This window comes from Schistocerca gregaria, chromosome 8 (genome assembly GCF_023897955.1).
Source record: "Schistocerca gregaria isolate iqSchGreg1 chromosome 8, iqSchGreg1.2, whole genome shotgun sequence".
NCBI lineage: Eukaryota > Metazoa > Arthropoda > Insecta > Orthoptera > Acrididae > Schistocerca > Schistocerca gregaria.
Window position 1 is genome coordinate 256145867 of NC_064927.1, and position 25414 is coordinate 256171280.

At 36.9% G+C, this 25414-nt stretch overlaps 1 protein-coding gene across 1 annotated transcript in view; it reads left to right on the forward strand.

Annotated features, from left to right (window-relative positions):
- Positions 1-25414, forward strand: part of LOC126285435 (cubilin-like) — a 780558-nt gene that overhangs the window by 551428 nt on the left and 203716 nt on the right. The window contains exons 49-50 of the mRNA XM_049984824.1: positions 6229-6394; positions 14292-14528. Of these exons, the coding sequence (XP_049840781.1) occupies positions 6229-6394; positions 14292-14528 (403 nt within the window). The remainder of the gene's footprint in view (positions 1-6228; positions 6395-14291; positions 14529-25414) is intronic.

Here is a 25414-nt window from a genome sequence, read left to right on the forward strand (position 1 = left end):
ATTGTTCAGCCACAGCTGTTGCTGAGGCAGGAGTTCTATAAAAGCAGTCATCATGGAATGTATGGACACAGATCCTGCATGGTTTTGAAGGGAATTTAATACATTTTTTTCTGCAAAATAGTGGCAAGTTCAGGTAATGATGATGGAGGTGGACTACCAACACGCACCCTTCTCTCCAAAGCAGAGTACAAAGTCTGTATAATATTTGGACCTGTTGACTGTGGTGGCCATGGTAGATATGAAAATTAATCCTCATGCTTGCAAAATCACTCCTGGACACTGCAAGCTATGTGAACAAGGGACTCTGTTATCTTGGAACTCAGAATCACCCTTGTACCATGGGACAGACGTGATCAGCCAAAATGATCACATAATCCTTGGCAGCAATGCAGCCTTGCAAAGTAACCGCAGGGCTCGTGGAATACCACTACATGGCTGTGCATATCGTTACTGAATCACTGCCATATTTCCTGTTGGCAGCAAGCTGTCTGCAACATAGGCTTGTCAGACAGAATTTGCAGGAAAAAGAGAGAGAGAGAGAGAGAGCTCATGTGACCAAATGACATTTTCCAATTGCTCCATAGTCTTGGTTTTATGGTTTCAGCACCACATTTTCATATTAGAGGGATTTGCATCACTTATGTATGGTTTTGGAATTCCAGCTTGTCCTGCAATTCTCAATTTATGGAGCTCGCTTTGTGTAATGTTGGTGCTGATAGGTTTTTCTTTGTCACAGTCGTCTTCAATGACCACCTCTCATGAATACGTAACACATAGTTTCTTTGGTGTTGTGACCTAGGGAATGATGTTTTTCTACTTTCCCTATAAGTGGTAAAAATCTTCAATAGAGTCCCCATATAACACCAGACATGTCAGCTCCCTTAGTTATGAAATCACTCACCATACGAGCACCAACATATTACTCATATTTGAATTTGCTTAGCTCCAACATAATGTACTCACAAATACATAGGCTACTGTTCTGACCAAGACTGACACTTGCAACTTAATGAGGGCATTTTTCAGGTGCTATTTATGGTAAAGTATAACAGCACTACCTGAAGAGTTGGCTAGCATGTGCATTTATGTTCAAGCAAGAATTTTTTGTGGTGTTTCGATATTTTTGCCCAACATCTGTACATTTAATTGAGTAAATTAGTAAGAAAGCTGATATTTTGAAATCAGCTGTTACCTCCTATATTTCATTAAATACCTTCTGTGCTGTTATTACCTTAATATAGCATTAATCACAGAAACCACATGGTTTTGTATTGGACTCTACGGCGGAGCGTTTAGCCTCTGATAGTGGAGGACACCCTTGATTTTTCCATTAGAGTGGAAACTTTGGTTGTCACAATGTTATGGAATTGGGAACGTTATATGTTAGCTCTCTTGCGATTGTTCATGAATGATGAGTGTGTGTCGCAACATGACTTTTGAAGCTGTTTTACTGTTCCAGTCTGCCAACATGTTGCAGACCACAACACCATTTTAACATGGGTTGAAAACTTCAAAACAATTGGCTTCACGATGAAGAAGAAATACAGTACCTGTACTCAAGAAAATGGAGTTATGGCATATGCGAAAGAGAATCTTAGACTGTTGGTTCACTAGTATGCTGTGAATTTAGGGACTAACAAGCTAATTGTGTGAAGGATCCCACACAAAAATCTTCATCATTGCCCATACAAAATTCATGTGTGTTACTAACTTGGTGGACACAATTGGGAAGAACAGCATCATACCTTTTGTGAACCCATGCTTGTCAGTAATCTTCACTGGCTTCCTTGCTCCTTCTGATCAAAGCTTATGTGACTTCTTTTTGTGGTGATATCTCAAGTTCTGAGTATATGTTAACAAATAAGATTGCCTTGAAGATCTGCAAATGAGACACCAACAGAAAATCATTTGTATTCCACGTAAGATGTTAATCGATGCTACATAGAGTTTTGTGACCAGCTAGGAATCAATCTTAAACCGCTCATGATTCCTGGTGTAATATATTTCCTGTCACTATTGAATTCCTGCTATAACTCTGCCCCTTTCACTTATACAGCTTTTAGAGTGGCAGTTTTGGTTTGGTTTATTGATAGATTCTTATTTAGCCCCATTTGTCTACATTACTTACAGAGTGCGTACTTACTAAATAGGACAAGTTAACTAAGTAGTGCACATTTATTGTTAAACGAACTTCAAAAAATTTATATACACAACTATGAGTAAAATATTAATCATTGTGCTCAGAAATGTTCAGTACAATAATTGGTTTGCAACATTCTCCCAGCTCAATTCTTTCCTATACTGTGCTACCTTTATTTGGCCTATATATTTTGTTCTCAGTCGTCCTTTTATGTCCTGATCACCCACAGAACCTGGAATAGACACTGCCTGAAAAAAAAGTGAAGCACCTGGAAGACATAGTCAGATCTCAATGTAATTTCCAAATCACGCACACCATCAGTGTGGATATGAAACATTAGAGAGTTGCAGTTTCCTGTGACAGCCGCCAGAGTGCATTAGTGTTGTTCATGTTTAGTGGCAGTTTATTGTTCATGTTTAGTGATTTACCAGGCCAGGTAGGATAATTAAGGGGCACAAATAACATCTGATGTTGAGTGATACCTGTGAAGGACATGGAGATGCTGCACACTAATTTGAGACAGCAATTTCAGCATATGACATGTAATATAATGTGGCAAAAATGTTTTTGTGTGATGAAGTATTGTTGCTTAAAGCAATAAAAACAGAATACCATGTCATATTATGGATATCCTACACCAAATAAATAATACATATCTTGTGTAATCTGGGGTACTGCTTCTTAATGCTGCTGTAGGTTCATCTTGAAGTTACTGCATTGCCACACGGGAATCATACAATGGTTGAAAAAAATTCTAGTATTTCTTGTTCACAAATGCATAAAATTGACTTAACACTGTCTCATGACTGATGTAAGGCTGACCTCAGACTGACCTCTGCCCCACCTATGGCGGCGTACAAGTTGCCTCTATTAATATGATTTTAAACAATTACTACCATTGTTACAAATTACACTTTTAGATTTATACAATTAAAATTTTTGCATACATCTTCCCAAATTACATAGAAATGTACATGAAATAAAAGTAAATGATTTCATAAAAACATTGGAAAGAATCTGTTTCTGTTAAGACTATAAATTACGTGTTTTATCATTCCAACAATATATTTCATTAATTTGCATATTTGATTTTACTTATTTAAAGAATGATCACCGTATCATTTTCAGATGAACAGAGGGATTAGTTTTATTGAATGAAAGGCCTAGAGTTGATTAATTAACTTTGGATGCTTAAAATTTTACATTTCTATATAGTCGTGATTACAGTTCTATTAACTGAACATGAGCATACTTGGTTCTGACTGTAAAATCATCATGTCATATTTCTATTTGGGAGACAAACAATTTTTTGGCTTGAAAACATAAAAATAACTGTCTTTTGATGACTAAAAATATTGGAACTTTAATCATTAATTATTCCATAATTACAATAGCAAAATTATACCTACCATGTGCCTGAAGTTGGTCTAATGTACAAATTGTGATGGTACATCAGCTTTTAATCCAACATGTTTCCTTCATTCTGCCTACTGGTGAGGCCCAACATAAACAGTGTCAAAACAGTAGCTTAAAATTGTGCAAATTACTTCAAATCTAAATAACTGGAACAGACAAAATCAAAGCAGCAGTTTAAATTTGTGTAAATTACTGATATTAAACATATGCCCTCTTTGGTAGAGTAGGGATGAGACTGGAAGAGGATATGTGATCCCAAAAATGGATGTGGTATTACAAACAGAGTTAAAAACAGACCCCATGGTGGGTCTCCATTTGATTGGCTGCTTGAACTGTGCAATAATGAGATTTGTGGGGAAGTCAGATGTGACAGAGGTCTGAAGCTGGACTGCATGGGAACACGAGAGCAGGCCTACTTGTTGGCAGGGTTCTGGTTGGCTGCAACTGACCACCACAAGGGAGGATTTCCATATTGTTTACCTAGAACATTCTAATCCCATCACTTCTACACCTGCCATACTGGGACAAGTAATGGCCTCACTGAAATATTCTGTGTCATGTCGCACCATTAGTCAAAGACCAGCAGAGGCTAAGCTAGGGAGTAACCATCCCACGGGTAAGCTGCTGTGAACACCACGACACAGACAGCTACATTTGGAGTGGTGCCACGAAAGGAAGCATGGGCTGCTAATGAATGGCATCACATTGTGTTCAGTGAGGAATTGTGGTTCTGTACCACAGCAAATGATTATCATCACCGATTATGGTGATGACTGCAGAAGAGGTTTCATTCTTCCAATATTTTTGAGAGTCACAGCTATTTTGCTCCTGGCATTATTTTGTGGGAAGCCATCAGGTTTGACTTCACATCATGGCTGGTAGTGATTGAGGGAACTCTTGACAGCTTAACAGTGTGTCACAGACATCTTGAGCCCTCATGAGTTGCCTCTCATGTGAATGTATCGTGGTGACATTTTTCAACAGAACAGTGCTTGTCCACACATTTGTTTGCAGTAACAGTCCTGTGTAATGTTAATGTAATCCCATGGTCAACAAGATCCCCAGGTCTGTCTCTCATGAAAACATATATGGGATAGCTCGGATGTTAACTCCATCACAGTTCCAGTGTACAGAATATTAAGGATCAGATAAACCACCTGTAGCCCCGTTTGTCTCAGGAGCAGGTACAGTGGCTTTACGAACCCTTCCCCTGTAAATCAGTGCATGCATACAGGCCCTAGATGAGGTGCAATGTTATACTGAAAAGTGGGCTCATACTGTCAAGTTCTTTGTAAACATGATTTAATACTGTAATCATTGAAATAACATCACATATACCCTCAACCCATGAACTTTCATTTTGTTTCATCTTTCATTCTTCACTTTTTTGTCAGGCAGTGCAGTTTCTCATGCTGAAGTATATCACCCATGCAAGAGTGACATGATGTCTTAATGATACTTAATGCCATCCCACATATTTGTCAAAGGGCCTTTTGATTTAGTAAATATGGCTTGAAACTACATATTATGCCATGTTGTTCAAGGATGTGACTTCAAAAGCAAAATGCTTTATCAATTAGCATGTGATTTGGGAACTGTTTGCAATTACTAAACATAAGTAAGTAAATTAGTTCTTTAACAGGAGTTCTCACTGGTTCTTCCACCATTGTTCTTTTATCTGACATACATCAAAATTTACAAAGTTTCACAGTTGTTTAAGTGTTTCATTAAGTTGAAACAAACATATTATTGAAAGCTGAACAAAATATCATAGCAACACCTGAACTGGGAAACATGTCTGGATAGATGGCAATAACGCATGAAAGCTTACTTTATATTTCTGTGAACCACTATTAAATGATGAATCAAGGAATATACTACTCCCATCTATGTGTTGTCCTCATTTTGCTACTTTGTAAACAAGATCAGAGGCATTACAGCACACATAAAAACATTTGAGCAGTCATTATTCCGGCACTCCATACATAAATGAAATTTGAAGAAACCCTGCTACATGATGTAATGGAAAGTCCTTGCTGCTGTGCACTTTGTATGGGTTTTCAGACTATCCCTGTAAATGTAGATAGTGTGTGCTGAAATTTTGCATTTTGAGTTGCAAAATATCCAAAATTTTAAAAATTTGAAAAGAATGTAAATATTTTAATAGAGATTATGTTCCAAAAGGAACGATACAAACAATTGATTAGTCAACCTAGTTTAATTAAAGTATCCTTCATCAGATAATATAATACTTCTATGTGAACTGGGAAGTATACTTCTATATCTTCAGGAATACATACAATCTCCCTACTTATGACACAACAAATTATAAATTTCCGATGCATAATATAACTAACTACCTTTAAAACACAGAACTGTTTCATCTTAGTATACTGGATGGAATTGAAAGCATTGTTAAGTCTTTCTCTCAGCTGTAATGATGATTTCTCTGAATCTATGTTTTCCAGTCTTTCTCCAGATTAATGTTGTAACAGATATTCTGTGGCTGAGAAACTAAAAGAAGTATTACATACTCATTATCAATCATAATTCCCATTCAAAATTCCACACAGTCAGTAATAATTACATAACTATCATGATTTAATTATATTACAATGAAATAGTGCAGTTTGTGTAGTCTCCTAACTAAAATAAATGTGTTACAATGACAGGTATCTGATGGTGGAGAGCGTGGTGTGACATTAGCACGACTGACTGCTCAGAATGTTTCTGCCCATATTGAAACCTTTTCTAATCGTGTAACACTTCATTACTATAGTCGCAAAACCAGAGGACATCGTGGCTTTAAACTGCGCTACTCATCAAATGAACAACAAGGTGAGCTTGTAGAAGTGTATGTATTCATATCAATTGCACACTATTACTTTATCTCTTATGTTGTTTCTCATACTGAAAATTTTCGACTCTTTTCATATGCCTAATGAAACAAAATGATAATTAGATGTAGGAATAATAATAATAGGCATAATAATTATTCTAAATCACTGTCAATATAAACTAAAGGATTTTAGATATGTCAACCAGGACATAAAACAAATAACTAGTTAAATTTATAAATTTCAGTCAATTCCACTGTGGCCATTATATACATAAAATGCTTTCATGTGTTATATTTGGCTTGAGATACAAATTGTAAAGTATAACACTTAATGCATTTACACAAACAAGCCTGCCTCTCATACGCATATCTCTGCTGCTCAGGCCAAACTGAACTTCATTGTGGAGTGGGGAGGTGGAGGTATAGCAGGGCATGAGTGGGGAAAAGGAAACAGTGCTACCTGGCAAACAATGCAGGGCCTAGAAGTGGCAAACAAAGCTACCTGGTGCAGCAAGGCTGTGTGGGAGAGAAGGGAGGGAAAAGAGGGAGCAGAAAGGAGAGGATAAAGAAGCGGAAAAGAACAGTGGGTGCACTGGTAGAGAGCAGGGCACTGTGTAGTAAGGGACATTAGTTGGGAAGAGGTGATATGACAGAGGGGGTAGAAACTCTTGTTGGATGGTGGATGTGGGGGCAGTAGGTTGAGACTGGAATGATTTCAAGAGCGGAGAGTGTGTTGTGAAGATAACTCCTATCTGCACAGTTCAGAAATGCTGGTGGTGGCAGGCAGATTCAGATGTCCTGGATTGTGAAGCACCCCTGGCATCAAGTATGTTATGCTTAGCTGCATGTTGTGCAACAGGGTGGTCCACTTTGCTATTGGCACAGTTTGACCGTGGCTGTTGGTCCTGGTGGATAGCTGGTTGTTAGTCATACCAAGATAAAAAGCTTTGCAATGATTGTAGCAGAGGTGGTACATGACACATCTGCGTAATAGGTTACCTGGCCTCTGATGGGGTAGTATAACTCTGTGATAGGATTGGAATAGGAAGTACTTGGTGGGTAGAATCAACATGTCTTGCACCTGGGTCTTGCAGCATCCCTATGCCACTCCCAATCCCAACACCTGCACCAAGGGGTTGGGTTTTGGATTGGCATAGGGATGGACTTGGATGTTGGACTAGGAAGTTGGATGGGTGATGAAACACCACTTTAGGGGGGTGGGAAGGATCTTGGCTACAATGTCACTTATAGCAGGCCATGATGGAAGGTAATCAAAGCCCTGATGAAGGATGTGGTTCAGTTGTTCCAGTCCAGGGTGATATTGGGTGATGAAGAGGGTACTCATTTGTAGCTGGTTCTTGGAGGTGGTGGGAGGATTTCAGATCTGTGGGATATGGCACAGGTAATCTGTTTGTGGACTAGGTCTGGGGGGTAGTGCCCTGATCTGGAAGGGATGACAGCTTTTGAAATGGAGATACTGTTAGTGGTTGGTGGGTTTAATGTGGACAGAGAGTGGGTGGAGTCCTCAGAGAGCAGGAACGTGGCATATTGGGTTGAGAAGCACAAAGTGAAGTGATTGGGAGAGAAGGTGTCGAGGTTGTCAGGGAATGAGGATAGGGTGTTGTAGCCTTGAACCCAGACCAGGCAGATATCAATCAACCAGAACCAGATCAAGGGTTTGGATTTTTGGAAGGATAGAAATGTTTCCTCTAACCATCCCAAAAACAGTTTGGCATAGGAGGATGGCTTGAAGGTGACCAGGCTGGGTGTATATTTATTTGTATATTTTCCCTTCAGAGATGAAGCAGTTGAGTGTTAGTGTACAGTTAGTAAGGCATACAAGAAATGAGGTAGTGGGTTAGGAGAGGTAGTGTTGAGTAGTGGCAAGACCATGAGTATGAGGGATCTTGGTGTATAGGGGAGTGGCATAGACAGCGACGAGTGGAGATCTGGGACGTAACAGGTTGAGGAGAGTGGAGAGTCAGTCAAGGAAATGGTTGGTATCTTTAATGTGAGGGCTATATTTTTGACAATAAGTTGGTGTTGGTCACTGAGGACCAAAATACTTTCAGTGGGAACACAACAACCAGCTACAATGGGACATCCAGGATTGATGAGGTTATGGATTATGGGGAAAATGTTGAAGATGGATATGCATGGTATTGTAGGGGCGAGGAGGGAAATGAATTCAGGAGAGATGTTCTGGGAGGTGTCTGAGTGTGTAAGTAGGGATTGGAGGTTATGTTATGACATTGAGCTCTCAAATTTGAAGTTGCAATTTTTTCTCCACTGTGGCAATGAAGTACTATCTCTAAATAACATCTGATTTCTTACATAAAGGACTATGGCTCTAGGTGTGATGTCAAATGATCTCCATTCCAGTTACACTTTCTGTCATCAAACTGACATTTGACGACACTTTTGCACAAATTATCATACAAAGAATGGCACATTTGAGAGATCTTTAATTAAGTGGACAAATTAAACTAGATATTTTCATAGTATGCATGTATAAATATGAAAAACACCAAATACTTGATTTGAATTTTACAATCATGTAAATCAGCATGCTGTGTGATACCTTTTGACCTAACCTATACCCCAGGTTGTGTAACAGATCATGTTCTGACAACATACTTTAAACACAAAACAGTTAAAATAATATTGAATAAATATTCTCTGTGTTATGTTTTACCTCCAAAATCACATTTGTATGACAGCATGTGTACCATGCTGTGATTGGCTGCTAGAAGCAAATCAAGTGGGCAGGACATTGATTTATCTTGTTTTGAAACTAAAGTAGCATATTTGGTAAATTATATATTTATACATAGCTACTACAAAAATATATAGTTAAGTTGATCCACCATATAAAAGTCAACTCTGAACTGTGTAAGTTTTGTGTGATTTGTTGCGTAAAAGTATCAGAAATCTGAAATTGCTGAAAAAACTTTATCTGTTATCCAAGTTAAAAGCAAAGATTGTTTCATTATTGTTGGAATATGAAATTTGCAACTAAACCAGTAAGCTTTTGAGAAATATGGAGGGATGAATACATCAGGCAGATGTGAAACACACTGGGTTGCATCTTGAGACTCCTTGCTCAACTGGTTTCAACATGTGGCATCATGCATGATGTGAGTTCAATCTACCAACTCCATTACAAGAAAAAGTAGGCACAATAGTTACGTTACTTCTCAAGATTCTTGATGAAGTCAAAGTGCAAAATTAATATCTTCAGGCTCAGAGTCTCTTGAACAGGAATACTGGATTTTCAAGCCATACATAAACAGATAATTATTAGTTTCAACAATATTCATAAATGATTCTAGCTTGTAGTTCCACATATTTCTCACAGTTATGAAAGTTGCAACATAAATACTTCACTTGACACATTAGCAATCCATGAGGAGCATTCTCACAACATACATTTCCAAGCATGTCTCACCAGCTTGTCCTCTTCACTGATCCCAGGCACCATTCACACTGAGGTGATGCGGTATGATGTAGAAGCAACCTGCATTGGCGGAGTGCATGGAAACATAATGGAAGTAACTTTACTGAATCGTACTGGGACAACAGCAATAGGACACTGTTATGTGTCTCTGTCCTGTCACTGGACTCACACAGAGTGCTGGTTACTCCACACAGCTCATATCTCTACAATAGGTGGGGAGAGAAGTTTCATGCCATCCGATTTACCTTTTTGTGTAAAAAAAACAAAAACCATTGTTTTGGAATCATGTGTTTTCCATGATGCAGTCCCATAACTTATAACATTATAGCATGACAGTGAACTGATTTTCTGTTCATTATTACCTGTAGTTATTGTTATTCTTTAAAACAAAATATAGCACTGCACATACTTTGAAAAGTTTTCAGTGAAAAATGTAGTTGCTGACCAGCATTGTATATCGTACTGGCCCAGTGTGAACACAAGATTTGCAACAACAGGTGTTATATGCTGCATAACCTTCACTACAGTGAATCATTTTATAGAGTATATTCCTGCTTAAGAAATGTAGCTAGCTGCAATGAGCTATGATGTGCCACACACAACACCATGACTGTGTGCCGTGCTGTAAGGAGCTGTGCCATTTCGATGCCAATACAAGCTGAAGCATTCACTCGCATGTATGCTTTCAAACAAGGACTGTTTTAAGATGATATCTTTCATCCATCTTCTTGAGAAAAGCACTCGTTTGTGGGATTACACTATGAAGTCATATTCAAGGGCAAAATTCCTGTTGCTGTTGAATGAGCAGCTTTACGAAACTGAGAAGGAGATAGTGGAATTTTCCTAATTATTATCATCAGTGCCTTCTTCATATCTAACACAATATCATCTATCCCTACACACAACTCACCATATAATGCCACAACATCAGTAATGACTTATCTGACTTCAGATATGGCAATGTTAACTTATAAGTACATGTGAATCTGAATCATATTCTAATTTAACATACTAATCAGTGGCAGCTTATGAAATTGTATTCATTATTTACTCTACATGTGTACTTCACTGAATAATGTATCACACTATATGGTCTCATTAAAAATGAACTTTTCATGGTGTCATTTTTAACATAATTCACTGAACTTTTTTGTAATTCCTGCTTTTTTAACATAATTCAGTGAACTTTTTTTGTAATTCCTGCTTACCTGCATGTCAGCAGAAGAAAAAGCAAATCAAAATTTTGTGTCCTGCAATCTCAAGATCGCTGATATTACTTGCTAGAAAAAGTGGAAACGTCTGGATTCATTTTGTGGAATTTGTGTTTGTTTGGAAAGAGCTCATGAGAAACCACAGATGACCTATGATCAGTTTTAATAGCATTGTACAGTTGCACACAGTACTTCTTTTACAGTTATATGAGCTTTAAATATTGATAAGTCACAATAACATCCTCTTCAGAAGAGCTCATGATTGCAGCTGAGCCAAAAACATGAGTCGTTCTGTCTTGTTTGTTGTAATGCACGTCACATCGCATTGTATATCGTACTGGCCCAGTGTGAACACAAGATTTGCAACAACACGTGTTATATGCTGCATAACCTTCACTACAGTGAATCATATTGAATATCATGTCACCTCAGTTTGAACAACACCTTAGTGCTAAACTTGTTGCATTCGCTCCATTGTCAATGGCTCATTTACATTTTAATCTCTTTACATGGTTCACTAATAAATATTCAGATTTATGTTAAACAAGGGAGAGATACTGGTAATTTTTGTATTATATTTCAACATCTTTATAATGATCAGTGACTATAGCAATACAATATAACTTTCTTGTTTTTAGCAGTGCAAGAAACTTGATTTCAGCAGTTGTTTTTATACTCGTGAAGGCAACATTACATTATTATTTTACTTGTCTCTGGAAACTACTTTCCAGTTTTTATATATTGTTTCAGTGTTACTTAAGTTCACGTGTGATACTAACATCAGTATTTGTAAGAATAAGGTGTGTTTTAGCAATTCTACTTGAGACACAGGCTGTGAATTTAATAATTGGATTTAAGTCCAACTCAACATGTCTGACAAAATTTAAGAGGTTTTTTTTTTTTTGTTTACTCCATCCTCTAGGTTTTTTAATGAACTATAAATTATTGAAAGGTAACAACTTTCTATAAATATGTAGCTTTTGAAGTTAAATTTTTTATCAGATTATGAATCAGTTTGTATTCTGTAATACACTGTGTCTCGCAAAAGATGATGGGGAGGGGTCCTTGGGTCATGCGGTGCATTTGGCGGCTGTTGCCACTGTATCTGCCAGTTATCGCTATGTATAGTTCTTGAACCCCAATACTTTGCATGTGCCCCTACACTGTGTGACTGAGCATACTGGTGTTTTCTTTTGAGTTTATTTATCAAGTTTAATTGCTTCAAATATTGTTACCAGATGTCATTGTTGCAAGTGCGCCAATTCCGGGGCTTTCCCTGCCCGTTTGTTATTGGATCCAGTCCTCGGACACAAATACTGTGCACATGTCTTCTGTACTGTGCGACTGAGTGTTTGGGTGTTTTATTTTGAGTTTCCTTTTGAGTTTCCATTCAGTATGGTTTACATGAAGGATCAGCAAGTATTTCTTGTGTTGAACTATGCTAAAATAGAATCAAATGTGGAATGTTGGCTAGAATTCATATGAAAATTTCCCAGTGTACATGTTTGCAATGCCTCAATGTTATGCAGGTTAGTGAAGAAATTTCAGGAGACTCGATCTATGTCACACAAACAAAGGCCTAGAGAACCTAGTTTTGTAAACAAAAATAAATTAGACGAGATAGGGAAAGCCTTGGAAAGAATCCGAGAAAATCTTTGCACCGTTTATCACTTCAGACTTGTGTGTGAAGGGCATTTGCTCACAGAGCTGTGCACTAACTGAAATTGAATCATATGAAATAATGGTAGTGCTTCAACAGAGAAACTTGGATTCTGTTGCTTGATGCTGTGATTGCAACTGGCGGTTACAATCTGTGCACGATGGGGAAGTTTATCATAAGATGCTTTTTTGCTGATTGAGTACGGCTGCATTTGTCAGAGCACTTAAATTCTCAGAACAATCAACATTGGAGCTCCAAAAATCCTCATGAATTATGTCAACAACCTCTGCATGATGTGAAGTGTCATGTGCAATTAGCGCAAGACAAATGATTGGATCAATCTTTTTCCATAAAACAATACATTCTGACAGGTATTTGAATGATACGTTGCATCCTTTTTTTCAAGAACTAATACCTAACAGACAGATGTATGATTATTTTATGTAAGACATTGCAAGACCACAAATTGCCAATGCTTCTATGACAGCAATACAAGGTGTTTTTTATCTAGGATAGTTGACTGGCATCCTCATTCTCCAGATTTGAATCTGTGTGACTTTTATCTTTGGAAAGACAAGATTTATTCAACCAGTACTTCAAAAACAAGCTGCCAGAAACTAATATGAACATAGGAAAAAATAACACAAAAACCAGGAGAAAAAACACCAATAATAACAGGGAATAGCACTGAAATAGGCAAAAAATAACATCGAAACTGAAATAAAATGACATCAAAAGTCGACATAGAATAAAAAGTTTTTTTCCTGTCCCCACTTATAGATTCACAAGGAATAGGCTCCGAAGTATTGAAAGCTGCAACCTTATTATTAGTTTGATATGTTGTGATTCATCAGGTGCAGGGCACATAGTTTAATTGATGGGTTGCTGATATTGTATACCCCAGTTTCCTGAAAAGAAGGTTATGGTTTACTGAGCCAAAAATCCTGCTCATGTCAAGAAATATTCAAATAGAGCGCGAAGCCTGTTCTGCATGACTATATAAATTATGGAAGAATCTGATAACAGCATTGATGGTGCTTAGATTTTCTTGATATTGATGCTGAGACTAGAAAAGCATTTTGTGTCTGTAGAAGAAAACAGTGAGTCGAGATTTGATAGTGGTTTCAAATATTTTGCAGACCTTAATGATGAGCATATATCAGTCTATAATAGGAAGTTCTTCCTTACTTCCCATATGTTCTCTCTGAATCATGCTTGCTTTTAAGGCAGTGGAAAATCTAGGATGGAATAACGACAATATGAATTAGGATAGATTTCTAAATGCCACATAGAAGAGGGGTTGAGTGGCAGACATTTAAAAGTCGACTGTTAGGTATTAAAGCTAGTTATATATGCTTCACTCACTCATTAAATTTATTCTGTATATTTGCCACTTGATTATATTCCTGTGAATTATATATTGATGCACATATATATCCACCTTCTGTGTCAAACGTCATACATATGCATGTTGAATTCAGAAGCTTCTCCTAAGATAATTGATTATAAACTGTTTTTAAACTATTTCTAACAAATATACATTAGTATATCTTTGTTTATGTTTACAGTATGTGGTGGCACCTTAACACCTCTTGGTAGTGGTGTCTTGTCCTCTCCAGCTAGTAATGGTAGTGCGTATTATTGTGAATGGCAATGGGATGCTTCACCAGTCTTGGGAAATCAGACTGTTGCAGCAAGTACACCAACTGCAAAAACTTTCACACTTAAGCTTCTAAGTGTTAATGTTTCTGGTCCTTACGAGGGCTTCTGTAGATGGTGGTATAGTGGAATAAATATCATAACAGGTATGTGCACTTTTCCATGTCTCATGTAAGATGTAAGAACCTTATTTTTGTGTGCAAGTGTCATTCAGGATGTCAATATTGATAGACCATCTCTTGTAGAATGCTCTTAATTTTGTGATGTGCTACCAGTGATCATCATCTTCTACCAGTGATCATCGTCTTTCACAGTGAAGTATGGAAAATGATCTCTTTCTTCTGCCACAACATGAACAAACTCTTGGTGAGATTTAGAATGAACTTATGTAGTTTAAGCTTACAAGTGAGGTCCAATGACATGTGGCACACCATTAAGGCAATGTGGAAAATCAGCATCTGTTAAAAACAAGTTTCCTTTATATTTTATCAGACTAGCAGCTTTACTACCTGAAGTACTCTCATTTGTTGTATATTTATCTATTTTTCTTGAATGTAGAACTATGTAAGTTGTAAACTCAGCATTACGTCTACTTATACCTCTTTGCCCCTCAAGCCACCATGCAGTACCTGTTGGAGAGCACAAGGTGTACCAAAATTATGGCGGCATTCTGTGTTCAACTCTAGCAAATAAATGAGGACTGAAAGGTAGCAGAAATATATAGAAGGACTCTATAAAAGAAAGAAACATGCAGAGGTTTTATGGAAAGGGAGGAGGAAGTGGATATAGAAGAGATTAGGGAAGCTATACTGCATGAGAATGTCACTTTAAGTATACAAAATTTGCTCAGAATTGTTAAGATCCCTGGGAGAACCAGCCATGACAGAATTGTTCCACCTGGTACATAGGATATATTAGTTAGACAAAATTCTTTCAGACATTCAAGAAGAATGTAATATCCTGAATATCAAATACAGCAAGTGCAATGTAAATTTTACCAACCGTCAGTTTCATAAAACACGGTTGCAAAATACTAACATGAATACAATGATGGATCAACTAGTTGTTTCTTCAATTTATGTACTTTTGCATGACATAATCTTAATATATATTGAAATTTGGCTGAGATCATGGCATTGATCATTGCATTGCATGCAACTTGCCTGCAGCTCTGTGTAATAGTTGTCAATAAAGCACCTTCATACAGTTATGTGGCTTTTGGAAACACCTCATCATTCTTGACTTCTGAATTTATATAATTTTTATGCTTATTTGAATTGTTAATGAGTGTTGAGTGAAGTTACTGTTATTTGTAATGTCTCTGAGCTGTGGTTGCCCTGCCCAGAAAGTTGTTTTATACAAGTTTAATATGTGCAAGTATCTCCTGATATCTGAAAACAATGTTAGCCCATTTGAGTATACAATAAAAAATTTGTTCCTGGTGGTGACGATTTGAACAACATTTAAGGAAAGAAAATATTGTAGTAAAGGAGAAACTTACACTTTCAGATTCGAGTAATTTTTGCACTCACAACAGATTATTAGAAAATATAAATGTTTTCTGCTTTGGTTTATGGTAAAAGATATTCAAAATATTTATATTTTGTTCTAATCACAGTTGTCCCCATTTTCATGCATTTCAAGACCCTGAAATATCTCTGCATCTCGAAGTGACTAGCATGCTTCGCAGTTTCCATCTTTCACAGCATTTCTTATTACAGGACACTGTTGATACACAATGTCGTCAATGCATTTCCAAAAGAAATTGTCAAGGGGGATTATGTCTTCCAGTTGTGGTGCCAAAGTCAATGGCTCCCTCTAAAAATACAACCTGGTCATGAAGGAAAAATGTACTGGACATCAATATTGCTGCCCACCTTAACAGCTATTTTGCTAGTGGAGCATCATTCAGCAACTCTTCAGTGAATATTGGAGAAATACAGACTGTTAACTCACCATTCAGTTTTTTTTTAATAAAAAAATGGTTCTATAACTTTATCATGGATGAGTGCACACCAAGAATTAGTGCTGCAGGTGTGTTGGTTGCCTTACTGATGTAACCAATGAAGGATTTTGTCTGACTAATTGAGAGCTTTGTGGAGACTTACCTTTCCTTCAACTATGAAAATGGCTTCGTTGGTCCTCAGTCCAATAACAGTGAAGACCACATTTTGGTTTAAAACACAGATGTAGGAGCCAATTACAGCCTGGAAGTCATCTTCATTTAACGTATGATGAACATGAATATGTGGACATAAACAATGGTCATGTAATTTTGAAGCTGACTTTGCTTTCTCAGTTTTCTGACAGGTTCTGCAGGATGTAATGTTTCTGAGAAATGGTACTTGTACTGTAGGTCTGAAGCACCTTGTGTATTCTATGAATAGTAATGGTTCTGTAGGTACTTAATAAACTGTACACTTCATCTAAATATTGAACTTTAGAAGGAGATAAATAACTACTATTACAGATAATATTATCTTTCTGCTGGTTATTTAACACACTCATGCCCGACAAATGTATACACACTGATGCTCACAATGTGACAGATTGTGATTTGTTGACTGCAGGAGAGTAGAGTCCTTCCAGTGATGATTGTTCTTGATGATGGTGATGGATTGGTGTGAAGTGAGCTTGAACTGAGGTCACTACATTACACCGCCACAAGGAAAAGAAAGAAAAATATTTAACTAGTGTGGACTAGAAAATATCTACTGAACTGAAACAGAACTGTGCTTTTCATCCATAATGAGGTTCCATCCTGGCTGAAAGCTGGTGGGTCGGTTGTTGTTGTGAGGTGGCTACTGCATCCGGGTGGGTGGTAGTCAGTCTGTTTTCAAGTGGGCGGCACTACTATGGATGATGTTGTGGTGCTGTTGGCTGTAGCCAGAACCTGTTCTATGTCTGGTGTTGGTCTGCATTTCGGTGGCATCTTCTGCACTGAGGTAGGCCGTCTTAATGGATACCCTGTGTCTGTCCTTTTGATGCAGAGAGCGAGTGTCCTATCGTTTCATCCTGCAACCTTGTATGAGCATCAGTGGGGTGGCTTCAGTATCTGCACAGTGGGCTTTGTTGCTCCAAGCTCTTAGAAGACAGAAGTAGCCTGTTTTCCATGCCAACTGCATGCAGATTGTGGCACAGACCATGTGTTAATCATATCCCAAATGAAAATAAAGCTCAAAAGGAAACTAAGTAGAAGTAGTATGGAAATTTCTAGGTACAACATAGGAAATCTAGTGGAAAAAAGGGTAAAAGAAAACTTTACAAAACAGATGGAAGGTCACTTAGTAGAAACTAGACTGGTTCCTATGGAACAACATGAGGAAAGCAGATGGAGACACATAAAGACCAGTTTCCATGAAATAACTTCCAGAATTATAGGAAACCGAAAGTGAACTAACAATGTTTGGTTGAACATAAAGTGCCAAAAGGAAGTGCTGGAGGGAAGAAATGCAAGGAAATACCACATCCAAAGAGGGGGCAATATTATCACAATATCTGCCAGGTCACTCAGTGAACCCTAATACTAGAGAAAGGGAATATTGCAACAATACAAGTAAATCTTTTGGAAAATTCAGCAAGGGAAGAATTTATAAAGCATCAGCATGGGAAAACGCAACATACAAAAAAGATTAAAATGTACTTTTCACAACCACTCAACTGCAGTGATCCACAATTGTGCTTTAAGTTTGAAGCACGTGGTACAGTTGACATACAAGTTTCTAAACCCAAAAGTTAATGAAATACAGCTACAGCAAGAAATAAAAGAAATTAAATAATAACAAGGCTTGCAATTAAGACCAGATACATGGAGTTATTTAAAAATGAAGGACCACAACTGGAATTAGAACTATAGTCTTTAATGGAAACAATTTTCAAGATGAAAACCATACCTGCAGACTGGAAAACAATCCATATTAGATAATTTATTCATGCTAAGATGTGTAACTGAGAAGGCATTGGAATTTAGTGTGTATGTCCACATATTATTTATCAGTTTTAAAATTGTGTTTGATTAATACACCAACAGACAGTCCTAAATATAATGAAGGAATCTGAAATACTGTCAAAGTCAGGCAGATTAGTTAAAATGTATATAGGTGAAACTTTACATCATATAACGAGGCCTTTATGAGAAACAGAAAATTTTAAGGTATACACTGAACTGAGACAAGGTATACACCTAATTGAGACAAAATGACACCATTTCACGTCTTTTATTTAATTTCACCTTAGAGAAGATGGATAGGGGACTTATTAAAACTATTCCACAAGGTATCCAACTGCAGGGGATGAATATTACTAGGCTTTCCTGTGCAGATGATGTAGTATTGATAAGTAGTTCCAAAACAGAATTAATCACTACAATGCAAAATTATTAGAAAATAGCAGAGTAAACAGGATTACATTGTAATGAAGGAAACACAAAATATTTGGCCGTAAATAAGAAAATCAGAAGTAACACACCTTTTTTTGTAGAAGGGGTCACTTTATAATGTTCCTCTCAGATTGTCACATTTAACTTAACTTTCTATTCCCTGGATTTCATTCTATGAAAGAATATAACAGTTTCCAACTTCACAAAACTTATTGACAAATGAACGTTAACGAAACACTGACTGACATACTTCACAGATCTCTTTGACTGTCTGATAAGACAAATCAACAAATAACTCCACCGCAGCACTGCTGCTTTGCTTTATATGGAATTTTAACAATAAATTTCAAAAGAAACCATTATTAATTTTTTACAATTTTTATTTTGCAATTAAAATTTAAAAAACATAAAGAATTTGATGTTACAGCCAAAGAAGGTATAAAATACAATATTAATTGACATAATTTTGATAGTATCATCACTAGTTTTAAATATGAAAATCAATTTGAACTTTAATTACAATAATGTCTCTTGCATTATTTTAGTTACATAATTAATTACAGTTTATTACTTTTGAATACATTGTGGGAGTGAGCAGTGATCAATGTGTTACAAATATTTACTATCAAAAACAGTCTTGATCACAATTTATTTAATATGGTGACTGGTTTCACTAACAGGTCTTGAGAGGGCAACCCATTGTACTGTCAAAACAAAGTTCATTTATCCTACATGTTTAAATATTTTAATGCTTTGTCTGTCTTTCTGGTAATCTCCTTTTAAGTGCATCAATCAACATCATTTCGAAGTTGCTTCTTACATAACTCTTTGAAAGTGCCATCCCTATTCCTACAATTAGGTTCATTCAAAAATTCGCTTTTGATTCTTTCCTGTTCAGCTTCCAACCAAAATTTGTGTAAAAACTTTTCTCAAAACTCTAATATGTTTCCCACTGACTTACATTTAAATTAACCCATGACAGAGCTTTGTGTTAAAGAAATCTTTTAACAAATTTAATTTTTTGATTGTCATTCATGCCTGACACAGAACTATCTGTGCAGTGGTGCAGAAAATCCACTGAATGTAAATTATCTGATGGAAAAGTTTTGATAGGAGTATTGGACCATGCAGTACCATTGTTTGCACACAGATTCTTTTGAACGCATATTTTCTGAACTGCTGAAATGTTTTGATCTAAAGCAGTTATGTGAGTCTGCATATTGTTTTCTACATTTAAAATTTTGTGGTTGAAACTGGCAATATTTTGTTGTTGTTTTTTTCTTTTCTTTTTTTGTTTCTGCTGAGGCCTTCTGTTCAACTCTTAAATCATCAACATTCTTTGATCCTTTTGCTGACTCAGCTACAAATTCATTTTCCAAAAGAATAAGTTTATTTTCTAAAAGATCAACTCTTTCATTCACAACCAGTTTTTTAACTCTAAAACTTGATTACTTGTGTGATCTATTTGATCTTGTACTCTGTCCATTTTGCTATTGTTGTCATACTTATTTTAGTTAACTGATCATTAACAGCCCTGAATTTGCTATTGGTATCTGTCTTCATTTACTCTAGTTTTGCCAAAATTAACTGCAGAATATCAGTTTTTACTGTTTCTTTAATGACTACAATTTCGCTTGGCTCAAACATGTCCTGATTGAATCCTGCAGCTTTCATTTGTACCTCTCTTTTGCATTTGTCCCTATTCATTTTGTTAACAAGCACATGAGTCTACAAACAAATTAACTTCACAAATGGTGTGTACTTATCTTTCCTTTTTGATGTCCCTGGTTGTAGTTGTAAAATCATCTGCAGTTTCATTTGATCCAGTCTGTCATTAAAGGTAGTACATTATCACTGTTGGGGAGCCTTCAGTTATTGCTCCACGTGACTGAAAATTTATTTGTACATAAATTACAAAAATATATTAAATGAAGCACTTTCTGTAAAAGACAAAACTTCATTATTAATTAATAATGAACAACACCCACACTTGTAATCTCCCCCCACCTTCCTAATTTCTGCTGTTGTCTACAATAAGCAAAGTGTTTTCTGAAGGTTTGAGAGGAGTAAGATTACAATATACTTTCTAGTTTACTTATCTTTTCTTGTAGAGTTGGCTCTAGTTCTTCTTGTCCAGGGGTCTGATTCTTGAAGGTCCTCATGGGTGATTTGATCTAAATAATTTTGAAGATTGTTGTTGCAGAATTTTCATTCTTATGTTAGTATATTTTATTTAAAAAGATTTCAGGCTTGCAGCCGGTTGTCGTTAGCTTCCATCCACAATATTTTGACTGGACAACTGCCAGCCATCCTCAGGTGAGCCATCGAAGACTGATGAAGACGCCCTCCATTCCGCAGTATATAGCGTGCTGCGAGTATTCCGTGCATGCGTCAAAATCATATTGACAGATGAACCACGCCACCCGCCAACAGCGCCCTAGCTGGTGGAACTGCAGAACACAGCTGTCTTTGGCATTGTCCATTGCCGTGGCCATCGGAGTACTCTGACATCTTCGTCTGGAGCAGATCTTAAGAGATGACAGAGCTCCACACATTATTTAGCTTGTAGCCATTGCCACGGTTCATAAAATTGTCTGTCATGCGAATTTCCACAGATTCTTTTATGATGGAGTCCCAAAAGGATGTTGCTGTGGCCAATATTGTTGTCTTGTCATACTCCATTGAGTGTCCAGTGGAAATGCAATGCTCAGCAATTTCAGACTTGCTAGGTTGCAAAAGGCGAGTACAGCGCTGATGTTAGTATATTTTGTCACGTTTTAGTACATCATACCTTCTTTTGAATTTTTACATTAACAAAGCCAAAATTACAATTTTCGCCCAAACTATAAAAATACATCCGATCACATCACAGGCATGCTTACTACTACTTCACTGTGCGGTAATAACCATATTCTAAAGGGTTTACAATTTTCCTTGGCAAATGAATTTGTATTAGTTTTGATTATTATTTCATAAATGAATCCAGAAATAAACACAGTAGACAGTACTAGATTTTGTAATTAACAATAGACATTTTTAGTGCACCGAATAATTTGTAATTTCAAATGTCTCCAAAAAAAAAAAAAAAAAAAAAAGAAATTTAACTGTACATTCAGAGCTAGTACTTATCAGTTGTTACACCAAAAATAAAGTAATTCCTTTTCATAAACTTTAGGTTGAAATATAACATATTGTGTATAAAATTATATGAAAGTTTTCAGATAAAATTGACCTGTCCAAAATTTGAAAAATAATACTGGCATCGACAACTGCTGTTGAGGAAAAGTAATGCTAGAGGCGGATGTCCCATTACAAGTTCTTAGTTTGTGCATTGGACTGTTATTCTTTAACATTTGTAAGGGTAAAACTATACTTGTATCACTTTAGATCACTTTATTTTTATAAGCAGTACTAGGTAATCATGAGTCAGTTTGTATGCACTTAGAAATCTCTTTGCATTTATCTGCAGATGGGGTTGCTTACCTTGCATGCTTTCACACCTTAATATCCTGTGGCATAATCTTTGTCACAATGCAGCTGAGGTCGAGTGTACAGTAGGAATATTGTACAAAACTAATGACTAAATGTCTTGCAGAAACCTCTTTAGGGATTTAGAGTGTCACTAATGTTACTTTGGGGATAATAACAAGAGGGAATTTAGAATGAACTGTGAAGTTCATCACCACAGCATTAACAGGAAGAATTAAATCAGTATAGACAATGCACTTGTACCTAGGCTTCAAAATGAATATCATGTTCTGATGAAAAAGTCCATAATATGTTGCCAGTAATCATTATGCAGCAAACTGAAAATTCCCATATATTGAAAACTGAAGTAAAATAAAACATTACTAACTACTATTTCAATTTAGCAGAATATGAGGGGTACATGGAAAGTAAGCAATTGTTAAAAATAAAAAAAGAATATATTTTAATGAATCTTATGTGGCACCTGCCGCCAGTAATTGCATATCCTCATCATCTACCGTCTGCTCGGCCTTCTGAAGCCACTTTGTCACAATTTCCATGACATCCTCACTGTTTGCAAAGCACTGTCCACCCAATAACTCCTTCAATTTAGTGGAAAGATCATTACCCGAGGGTGTCAGATCAGTGGAGAACGGTGGATGAGTCACAGTGTCAAATGGCACAATCAAGTCATGAGAGAGCTGCGAAGTATAAGGTCTGATTTTGTCATGAAGGAGTGACACACCAAAAGTCAGCATTCCCCTCCTTTTGACTTTGATTTTTTTTTTCTGAATTTGTGTATGGTCACACAGTATGTCCCCAATTCAATGGTAGTCCCTTTTGGACATGAAATCGACCACAAAAGCCCTTTTTGCTCCCAAAACATGGATACCATGTTTTTCCTGTTTGAAGATTGAATTTTGAATTTTTTAGAGGATATGTATGACACCATTGCAGAGATTTTCTTTTTTACTCAGGAGTACAGTGACACACCCATGTTTTGTCCTTAGTCACCATTGAATCAAGGAAGGGTTAACCCACAGTTTGAAAACATTTAAGAAATATGAATGCAGCCAACATGTGATTTTCACAGTGTTCTGCAGTCAATATTTTTGGCATCCACAGTGCACACAACTTCTTAAACCCATGTGTTTATGACATAATTCCACCCAGACTTCATGAGACATGTGCAAAACTTTCTTCAAGGGGTTCAAGAGTCACACATTGTGAATCTTTTTTTCAACCTGCTACATAAGCTCCTCAGAAATGAGACATGCTTGCCCAATTTTTTCTTTGTTGCGGGTGTTGGTATGGCCTTACTTAAGCAATCTAATCCACATTGATAACATGTTGATGATTCATGACATCAGCTCTGTAGCTGGGAGTTGACATTGACCACAATATGAGGAACCGAATGACTGAATGAATCTCACAAATGCTGCAGCTGGGGTAAATGGAGAACACACTGGATGACGTATTATGCTTCTGCGACAAATTGCATAATTGAGTGAGGCACTCATTGGTGTTATAAGACCATTATGAACCCCTCTATATGACACTGGTGCCAACTCCTTATGTCTTACATTTGTTTGTAGGCGTTGCCTTCAAAGTAGAAGTAATTGTGGGAGAGGGTGTAGTTGGCCATGGTAACAGGGAGGAGACGGTAGGTTTGCTGTCAGTCAGGTACTGGGAAACAGTAACTTTGGAGAGTTCGTGGAGGATATGGTTGGAGTGTATTTTATATAGGATGATAGGTTGCAGGTAATAGGCTGAAGGAGTTAGTCCACAGGGGTAGAGATTATCTCTGTGGGGAACAGTAACCAGCCACAATAATGTGTCCTACTTGGATTTGTTTATTTTAGTAAGCTTGTACATAGAAGACAGAAGGGCAGTGAGTGGTGGGGATGAGAAGAGAGGTAGACACAGGGGGAGGCTTAGAGATGGACCTAAGAATTTGAGGAGAGACTCAAGATTCTGTTGGATATCTGGAATGGGTCAGGAAATTCTGGAAAGTTCACAGGGTACGATTTTGGGCCAGTTGGGTGTGGATCATATTTGTATCGAAGATTAAATTGAATCAAGCTGGGTTCAATATCGGTTTTAAGGTCTGATTGTGTTTGCTCCACTATAGAGATTGTCTTCCTTCTCTACCCACAACATATCCTTCATTCCCGTAACCCATCTGGCCTCAACCTTCTTTAGTCCCTGTCCTCTACCTACCTATCACATTCCCTGCTCACACTGCAGTAATGCACAAGCCTTCTATCCTAGTAGGACATACATAGTTCTTTCCTCTTCTGTATTTCTCTCCTCTCCTCTTCCTACTCTACCTCCCCCCCCCCACCCCCCTCAATCACACCCCTAACCCCAGCAACTCCTTGGTTTGCATTGCTGCATGCACAACGTACCGATTGAAAAGTACCAGGGTAGGCTACAACCTTGTATCAGTTTCATCTATACCACTACTTCCCTTTCATGTCCTTTGGCTCTTATTACTACAGTCTGGTTTCTGTACAAATTATAGACACTTTTTGTTCCCTGTATTTTATTCTTGCAATTTTTGAAAATTTCAGAGTGTGCAGTCCAGTCAGCATTGTCTAAAGCTTTCTCAAGATGTATAAATTATTTAACTGTAGTCATTTTAATTGATTCAACTTTGGGTTCTTAATGAAGCACTGTATTTTGTATTAACTAAACAAAAACGTTTTCACCATTGTTTCACAGACTTTATTATTACTAAATGACCTATGTTTCAGATTTTAAGCCCGTTTTCTAACACATAACTGATCCCAAAGATGAGAGCCAAACGAAAATAAACACTACAAGTCATTATACTATCAATTCTTGGGTTAAAGTGTATATGTTATATCTTTTAACAATTTTGACAAAATTATGTATGTGTTTACAAAATTCATTATGACATCATGTATAATAACTATGACTAAATGTATTTACAAAGTCATTAGGGAGCATTTACAATAACTATGAGTGCTGTTGTAAATGGTGTCCTAATTAATTTTATAAATACATTCAGTCATATGGGGGGGGGGGGGGGGGGGGGGTAAAAAAAAGTGGAATAACATTGCCATGGATGGAGCTTGTGTAGTATGCATATCTGTGCCAGTTCAGTGCCAACTGTGTTTTTGACCTGGCTTTTCTGTTCATCTACAGTGATTGTTTTTGCTT